At 38.0% G+C, this 9,618-nt stretch overlaps 2 protein-coding genes across 2 annotated transcripts; one reads left to right on the top strand and one right to left on the bottom strand.

Moving 5' to 3' along the window:
- Positions 1–3,149: 3,149 nt before the first annotated feature.
- LOC116521587 (vomeronasal type-2 receptor 26-like) lies at positions 3,150–7,830 on the bottom strand. Its single transcript, XM_032236244.1, has 2 exons — positions 7,674–7,830; positions 3,150–4,051 (listed from the first exon to the last, which is right to left on the bottom strand). The coding sequence occupies exons 1-2, from the start codon at positions 7,828–7,830 to the stop codon at positions 3,150–3,152; spliced, it is 1,059 nt and encodes a 352-aa protein (XP_032092135.1).
- Positions 7,831–8,183: 353 nt separating this feature from the next.
- Positions 8,184–9,210, top strand: LOC116521585 (60S ribosomal protein L32-like). The gene is given in 3 exon segments (XM_032236242.1): positions 8,184–8,192; positions 8,843–9,140; positions 9,143–9,210. Coding segments are annotated over 3 exon segments (375 nt in total).
- Positions 9,211–9,618: the final 408 nt, after the last annotated feature.

The raw sequence follows: 9,618 nt of genomic DNA, 5'->3' as shown, positions 1-9,618 counted from the left end.
CAGCTGGAAATGTCCTTGGAGGTCTTCTAGTCCAACCCCCTGATCAGGCAGGAAACCCTGTCTTTTTTGTTGCAGCCCCTTAGATATTGGAATATTGCTATTATCTTACTCCTAGTCCTTCTTTTCATTAAATGATATACAGTGCATTTACATACACAAAATATACGATCTACATTATAATATATTACATCTACATTATAATATATAATAATATATTAAAACCAGAAGAATGAAGATTTTCTTGATCTATTACCTGCCAGAAATCTTGATTATGAATTTTCCTTTCTATTCTATCCATCACTGACCTGTTAGCATATCTAGAAGAAAAGTTTTTTTGGGGTTGTTTATCATAGCTTTCAATTGTTCATATTCTATTTTTTAATGTGTTGCATCTATGAGCTGGGTAGAGAAACAAATCCATTTAATTAAACAATATATAAATAAAAAATTGAGGAGGTTGCTAGCCATTTCCTTGGAACCCAAAGATTCAAAATATTCTAAATTCATTTTATTAGATGAGACTCCAATCATCTCCATTGCTGCTGTCTGTCTAAAGTTGAGATTCTCATGAAACTGAATGGTTTTGTCCACCAAATCTTTGAGAATTCTTCTTGGCATTGTGATTTTTTTTGAACATCCTTATTTTAAGGAGACAATCACCTTAAGAAAGACAGCTGAGTGGCATTCAGTCAATGCAATAAGAGTGCAAAATATTTATTTTTGCTAGTGTTATTATCACTGTCTTCTCATACATGCACTTGTACAAATCTTCAAGTGATTGCTTTATCTAGATTGCTTTATCTCATCTCCTTGACCTCAAATCAAATGATAGCAGTGAATTAGAGAGGCCATTCTGATTTCAGATCTGCATGTGAATGGGTGAAGTTCATTAACATAGGGCATGGAGATAAATTAGATATTGTGTGTGTCCTCTGACATGTGTAGGTGTCCTGTTCCAGTCCACACACATGGGGAGCTTTAAAGACTTTATTAAGAACCACAAGTCCTCTTTAGTATTCTCCAGGTTCCACTCACATCAGCTACTGTATCCATGTCTGTTCAGCCTAGGCACAGAGTTGCAAAGTCCACAGCTAAAGGCACAAGTTTACAAGTCTACACATACAGTCCAAAATCCAGACACAGATTAGAGTCCATAATAGTAAATCCAAGCCAAGGTAGAGGTCCAAAGTCCAAGATGTAGGTCCAAAATCCAAACATGATGTCACATAAAGCACATGTACAAAGTCATGATAATCAGAGTCATGGAGTTGGAGCGCACACATGGCAGAGAAAATGGGAGCAACATTGTGTTGCTCTATGTGTCAGGCTAAGTAGGCATGTATTGATGAAACTCATCAGGAGGGGCAAGGTTGCCCCCTTGCGTGTACCCTCATTGACCTCCATTGCACCTCCCTCCATTCAGCTCTATGTTCTGAGATCCATTGAAGGAGGCAATTCCTCCTTAGACCTGTTGACCAGTTGCAGCTATGATTGTTCAACTTGAACATCTAACCCAGGGGTATCAAATTCCCAGCATCACACACTGGCCACACCCATGCCCAGTTTAGCAAAGGGAAAAAAGTCATGATATGTCATGTGACACCACTGTGATGATATGAATTTGACACCCTGTTCTAACCAAACCATCTGCATTTCACCCCTTTCCTCTCCAGCCAGATGCTTGTTCTTCTGAGGCCTCTTTCAAGGCTTCCAGCCTCACTTCTTCCTCTATCCCTTCTACTCCTGCCTTGGAGGACTTGTTATCTTCCTGATGCTCCTCCTTTCCTCCCTCTGAAGTTCCTGGAGCTGGCACTTCCTTGTTCTCCAAGTATCTGGGGAAGCATCACAGTAAGGCCCTTGATTAGTTTGGTATGTCTGTGGTTGTTTGTGATCATAGAATCTTGGATAAATCAGAATAATTAAACAGGGGAAGTTGTGATGAACCCCTTCAACATAACAAAATGGGAGAACTCTACCAGTACCCAGCAATTGGACTGGGCAGCGTGGTAATCTATCATTTAGAGCTGGAGGGGGCACTTGTGGCTACTTTTGTGTCACTTGGACAATGTCATCAATTGTATGAGTTCCATAGAGACATAGTTTTTGTTCGTTGTATTTTAGCCATTCTATCCAACTTAGACATCCTATCTCCGCTTAGGACATAGCTAATAAAAAAGTTTCCATTTCTTTATCTGTTAACCCTTTGGTGGTCCTGTTGCTTGCTGATTTTGATTACTACCCAATATATTTCTAATTCTACCAGATATGTGAAATGTCTCATGGATGGAAGGGGGGACACTGCTTGGCAATCAATTATAGACAAATGCCTTGGTGTGTTAGTTTTTGTTGCCTGGCTTTACTTATCGTTTTAGTGATTTCCATGATTGTAATCAAAGTTGACATTCCACTCATGTCAGTCAATTTCCAACTTCATGTGAGAATGGAAATGTATTTCAAAAAATGTATTATTCACCATTCCTCATTTCAGGAATGAATTAAGGTCTTTTACAGTGACAGTACAAATAGCATCAAATGACATGGATTTTTAAGGAGATATATAATTAGGGGAGCCCAGAAATAAAAATATGATTAGCAACCAATCAATACAATTTATTAAAATAAAGGCTAATATTGAACTCTTAAGGAACAGTAGTTAATGTCCCATATTGCAGCTCCCTTAGTTGCAAGTGCAGCTTGCTTTATACAAGTGGATGATTTTGATCTATCTGTACAGCCAGATGATGCTGAATTGTAGACAAGAGGCCCATTTGCATAACTGTTTGAGGTTGTAGCAATGGTGGATAGCTATCTGAATGATAATGATTGGCAGCCTCTTTGAATTGAGAACAAGATGCCAGTTCCTTTAAATTACTGCCTATGAAATGGAGACCTAGTGTTGCTGCTGAGGCATTGCACAGCTGTCTAGCTATCACTGAGACAAGGAGAAACACCATGAGATTGCCTATCTTTATTATATTTTAGGCATGCTAGCTGTACTTTATAGTTGATTCTTACAGAATTAGTAGAAATGATAGAGTAGAATTTAAAATTAAACCTTTTGAAACCTTTTTCAATGAATATTCTATATTGTATAGCAATGAAACATCTATATTAAATTTTGAAAGAGAATAAAAGAGTGATTATATTGATCAGTCCTTTCTTCTCATTAGTTGTTCCTTGTTGTTCAGGTCTGGCCGAAACACAATGATATAATATTTGGGGGAAAAGATGCAACCCAAAAGTCCAGCACCTGAAGCTAAGATAGAAAAGATCTCCACAGCTACCATGTATTTTCCCTTGGAGCTCAAGTATGCTGGGAGAAAGGACAACCAAACACTGCAAAAGACCAACATGCTGAAGGTGATGAACTTAGCTTCATTGAAACTGTCAGGTAATTTCCTGGCAAGAAAAGCTGTGATGAAACTGATAAGAGCCAGGAAACCCATGTAGCCAAGAACAGAATAAAACATGGTCACAGAGCCTTCATTACACTGCAGGATAATTTCTTCAGTAATTGAAAACATATCAACATCTGCAAATGGAGGGTTAATTGATAGCCAGAGAGTACAAATGCCTGCTTGGATCAGGGAACAGCTAACAACAATGGAATTAGTTAATTTTTTCCCCACCCATTTTCTCATTCTGGATCCTGGTTTGGTGGCCATAAAAGCCAGAATCACTGTGATGGTCTTTGCCAAGATTGAAGAAACAGCCACTGAGAAAACCACACCAAAAGTTGTTTGTCGGAGGAGGCAGGTAAATCTTCCTGGTTGGCCAATGAAGAGCAGTGCCAAAAGGAAGCAGAGCAGGAGAGCAATGAGGAGTGTATAGGAGAGGTCCCGGTTGTTGGCTATAACGATGGGAGTGTTGTGGTGCCTCATAAATGCTCCAAGCACAAGAAGAGTAGACAAAGAAAAAGAAAGAGCAAGACAGGCTAAAGTGATCCCTAATGGTTCTCTATAAGTCAGGAATGTAATAGTTTTGGGAATACAAAAATCACGTTTCTTGTTTGGATAGAATTTGTCTTCACATCTGGAACATTCATTTCTATCTGGAAAAAAAAGATGATGTTATTCTCATATAGGTTATGTAAATCTGTTGAGTATGACCTTTTCATCATATTACAGCAATAAATCTAATTTATGATTATAAAGTTAGAAAGATTAGATTTTTTATAATCTTTATATAATTACCATGATTCCTGCTAAATTTAATTGGCATGCAAGTTTTATTTCATTTAATAGTAATTACTTTGTTTAAATTAACAATATTATCTATCTACCTATCTACCTACCTACCATCTATTTATCTACCTACCTACCTATCTGTCCGTCTGTCTGTCTATCTTTCCCTCCCTCCCTCCCTCCCTCCTTTCTCCAGGTAGTCTGTGGATATTAAAAGTTTATAATCTGAAGCAATGATAGATGTTCATGTGCTCTGACCCATTTGCCAATATTTATATTTCTTTATTTAATGATGGCTACTATTCTGAAGCTATGACAGTCTTGGTGACATAAAAGAAAGAAGAAATGTCAAAGCCAACAAATACCAAAAGAAAACATATTACTGATACCAAGTAAACAATACATGATAAAGGTGGCCAAGATAGACTATATCACCTAAAATAGGGACTTTAATAGACTAGATATATATTGTATATTTATTTTAATACATTTTAAAATAACATCGTTTTTACTTAAATAAATTTAAGTTACATAGAGCTTGGGAACCATATGAAATACTTTGTGTTTTCTCTCCTGAACTCTCACCAGTTTAAAAATGTTAGGTCTTATTCTTTCACCCTTCCTACATAGGTATGAATAATTCTCATTTATTTGTGATAAACAGTTGTTGTTTGATTATAAAACACTTCATGGTACAAGTTACTTCTGAAAAATTCTATATGTAAGTCAAAACAAAAGGAAACTTTTAAAATATTTTTCTTTTAATTCTTTCAAATCCAATGGAAAGTGATTAGGAGAAGAAAAAAACCAAAGAAAAGAACTCAGGGTTCTTTGCTCCTGTCCTGAGCAAGATATATATCTGAAAACTCCACAAAATGAGTCTCATTTTGGTGTGAAGATAGAAGATACAAAAAGGAAGATCCAGTTTAAAAAGGGACTGGGGATTAGGCTATAAACTCATTCAATTCACTACTAAGGAAAATGCAGTGGGGAAGCCAGCCAGAATAAGGATAACTCCTTGCCCATGTCTTCTGACTTGGAACTATTTTCAGAAAAAAAATGGAAAAAAGTGTAAAAGCATGCACTGTACACTTCTTCTAGCTTGTTTTCTAAATTAGTTGACTGAAAGTTGTAGGAGCAAAATGACTAAAGTTCTGTGATAGCTCCTCTTGAACTTTCTTATACTCCAGAGCTATTGGACTTCAGTTATTTATTTATTTTATATTAAATGGATATGACAGGAATTGTACCCTAACAGAACTGGACAGTAAAAGAAGGGGAAAAAGGTTTAATAGTGTTCATAATAGATACATTATTTCAATAATGCTTCATAGATGACTTGATAATAGTTTTTAGAGTGTAAATCAGAGGTGGGTTGGTCATGATTTGGCCCAGTTTGGCTGAACTGGTAGTGGAATTCAGGCCTGGATCTCAGAACTGGCAGCTACCCAGGCCTGCCACACTCCCAAAGTGGTTCCCTCGCTGCTTCTGGGCCGCCTGCATTTTGGTTTTTAGTGACTGCGCATGTGCAGTTCATTGTAAATTGTTCTACATATGTACAAAGAACAATTTACATTGAACAGCGCATGCAGCGCGCATCTAATGCACTTGCAGGTTACGAACCAGTAGTAAAACCGGCAGCAACCCACCCCTGGTGTAAATGAAGATTTGATAACTTAATTAAGTCATCATTATTACTGAAAATTAATGATCAGTTTGTATTGACAATTCCAGAGAGCAGAAATGATTAATCTTCAGATTTGGAAAGCATGTTCTCCATATCCAAATCATGTTGAATTGAATCAAAATGTATTAATTATTGTATAGTTTTCTTTAGAAAAAAATCAGTACCATGCTTCCCCAAAAATAAGACCCATCCTGAAAATAAGCCCTACCCTGAATATAAGGCTGGAGGATGGGCGTGACCAGCGCAAGAGGCAGTGAGTGCACATAGGATCAACGCTACCTCATGTCCTCACCCCACAAGGGCAGCCACATCCCTTCACTAACCTGCTTAATGGCTCTGTTTTCTGCTGCCACATATAGGGCAAGAAAAGTACTGGTAATCTGTGGGACTATGGTAAAAAAACCAGACCTTCTAAGTTCGCAAGATCTTTTTTTTTTCATGAGAAGTTGGAAGGTCTGAACTATTTTTTTTTACTGTAGTCCCACAGACTAATGGTAGTTTTTTTGCTCTGCCTGTGCAGCTGAGAATGGAGCTGGAAAGCAGGTGTGTATGTGTGTGCATGTGTGCATGCGTTTGCGCGTGATATCTGATCTAATCTCGTTACCCAGGTTATCCATGGCTGGTGGTGATGTGTGCTCTTTCTCTCTCTCCACACACATGCCACATCTCTTCACTTTCCAGCTCTGTTCTCCACTGCCACATGCAGGGCAAGAAAAATACCAGTAGTCTGTGGGACCACAGTAAAAAAAAATAGTTCGGACCTTCCAACTTTGTGAGATATTTTTGTTTTGTGATTTGATTTGATTTAATGAATTTATAGGCTGCCCAATCCCGAAGGACTCCAGGCAGCTTACAGAGAATAAATTTTAAAAAGTGTAAAGTTAAAAACGGAGGAAAAACAGATTAAAAAGCTACATCATGAACCCAGTCTAATCGGGGCTGGACCTCGGTCATGAGGTCAACAGCCCCAGGCCTGCCGGCATAGCCAGGTTTTGATAGCCTTTCGGAAGGCCATGAGAGTGGGCAGGGTCCGGATCTCTGGGGGTAGTTCATTTCATAGGTTTGGAGCGGCTACAGAGAAGGCCCTCCCCCGGGGAGCCGCCAGCCGACATTGTCCGGCTGACGGCACCTGGAGAAGGCCCACCCTGTGTGATCTTATCGTCGTTGGGAGGTATGCGTCAGAAGATGGTCTCGCAGATATCCGGGTCCTAGGCCATGTAGGGCTTTAAAGGTAATAACCAGCACCTTGAATCGCGCTCAGAGACCAATAGGGAGCCAGTGCAGCTCGCAGAGAATAGGTGTAATGTGGCTGTACCTTGGTATACCCAGTATCGCTTGCACGGCTGCATTCTGGACTAATTGTAGTCTCCAAACTCTTTTCAGGGGCAGCCCCATGTAGAGTGCATTACAGTAGTCAAGTCTTGAGGTGACGAGGGCATGAGTGACCGTATGAAGTGCCTCCCGATCCAGAGAGGTTGGAAAATCTGAACTATTTTTTTTACTAAAGTCCCACAGACTGTTTTTGTTGTCCTACATATGCAGTGGAGAATAGAGTTGGAAAGAAGGTTAATAAAGGGATGTGGCTCCACACCCCCTGCCTTGTTTCATTCTTCTTCATCCTTCTTTGCAACATGAAATCTCTTACAGGTGTCAACAAAGATCTGATAACTTAATTTCTTCATCATTACTATCAAAAGTAAGGATAAATTTATGCCAGAATATTCCAGAAAGCAGAAATGATTCATCCCACACCATGTTGAATTTAATGAAAATATGTTAATTAGTAGATGAATATCTCTTACCATTCTCAGTTGAAACCCTCCCCATTGGGCATGGGAGGCAGTCATAACAGCAAAATGGCTCTCCCTCCTTCACTTTTTTGTTATAACCAGGATAACAGCTCTCACTGCAGACAGAAACAGGTATCACCTGGTAATTAAAGATGAAACTTATGCACATGGATGCTTTTGGTCAAGTGTCCACATTTGAAGTGATACAAATATGGCATGGGCATCTTTCCAGTTTAGGAATAGAAACAATAATTTGGGAAAGAGGTTTACATTGTAAAAGCAATAATATAAATCTCAATTAAATATGTTAAAAATAAATGTTTTAAAAGAAACAAGTGAAATCATGAGATCAGAAAAGAAAGAAAAATCTGGACTGAATAATAAGTTTATCATAGGCCTATGGTGAGCTGAGACAAATATTGCTTAAATGTTTTATTATATAACTATATTATATGATGAAGTAATGATGCCCCACTTTTACTTAAAAACTGTTAATGCTTACAAATATTCAGATATGATAATATGCTGCTGGTTAGTTACAGGGAGATAACTTTATGTAATAATGTCCTTTTTTCCAATATGATGAACTTACATATCAAATTAGAGAAAGCCTGCTTTATTCAGAATCAAGGACAATAATTAAACTCTACCTGGTTAAACCAGCTATGCCAGGTAATCATCTCATCGTTGATGGTTAATATTTTATCTGGAGGAGCTGAATGGTCCACATTTCCAACTTTCACATGAAGAAATGAATTGTTTGGGAAAGTCATCAAGTTGATAATATCAAAGCCAGCAGCTACAATCCCATTCTGATCAAAGGAGACCTGTTCCTCAGCACCATTGTTAAAAGCAACATTTCTCAGAAAGTAGTGGAGCTAAATTGAAAGGAAAAGGAAACACTTTAGGGAGACTAAATTGCTAGCCCCCCTGGTGATAATATTTAGATCAGAAAATCAGACTTTTGCATTCTATGCATTTTTTTTACTGACAGTATTTCAATTAAAGAGAAAATTGGAACCAAGGATACGAATTAAAATAATCAGTAAGAGGAGATTATTTTTTGGTGAAAAATGAAATAAATGAAAGGAATTGATACCTCCCCCTCAATATATTGCTTAATGGAAAAAATCTTTACCAAATTAAAGATGTTCACAAGTAAGCTAGTTAAAAAGATATAGGTCCTCAAAAAGAGGACCAAGAAGTTCATTGGTCATCAATCTGATTGCTATGTCAAAATCAAGCATAACTGGCACAAATCAAGAAGTATTGACAACAGAGTTCGCAGAAGATTTAAAGGCCAGATGTTGATGCCCAATATTGGCTATAGGAGCAATAAGAAAACAGAACACATGTTGTCCTTGGGATTCCAGAAGTTTCTTGTTCATAATGTCAATAAACTGGAGGTGCTAAAGATGAGCAACAAGTCATTTTGCACAGAAATTGCTCATAACATTTTATCAAATAACAGGATGATAATTGGGGAGCTCAACTTGCTATCAATGTTACCAGTACAAATGCCAGACTGCGCAGTGAAGAAAATGAATAGTTTGTTTTGGGCAAGTATATTTAATAAAGTATAAATTTTTTGGGAAAAAAGACATAGGAAAACAGATATTCATGGGGAATAGCTTTCTGTTAGATCCCACTCCTTTTAGCATTGATGATGTTACCTAACTGGATAATGAAACTCCTGCCAGAAAACAACCAATCTCAAAAAGCACCAGAAACTCCGTGTGGGAAGTCAACCCAAATAATGATTCAGGTTTCCCATCAACCTTAGAGTCATATTATTCTGCCTAGTGAGGCTATTACCTGCCAGAAGTCTTGATGAGGAATCTTCCTTCCTATTCTAGTCACCATTGATCTCTCAGTATTTCTAGAGGAGAACAGAGCATGTGAAGCATGAGCTATGGCATAAATGGCATTGTAGACACTGTAGCTGTGGCCAGTCATC

This window comes from Thamnophis elegans, chromosome Z, assembly GCF_009769535.1.
Source record: "Thamnophis elegans isolate rThaEle1 chromosome Z, rThaEle1.pri, whole genome shotgun sequence".
NCBI lineage: Eukaryota > Metazoa > Chordata > Lepidosauria > Squamata > Colubridae > Thamnophis > Thamnophis elegans.
The sequence above is the reverse complement of the archived record's forward strand: the minus strand, read 5'-3'. Positions and strand labels throughout refer to the sequence as shown.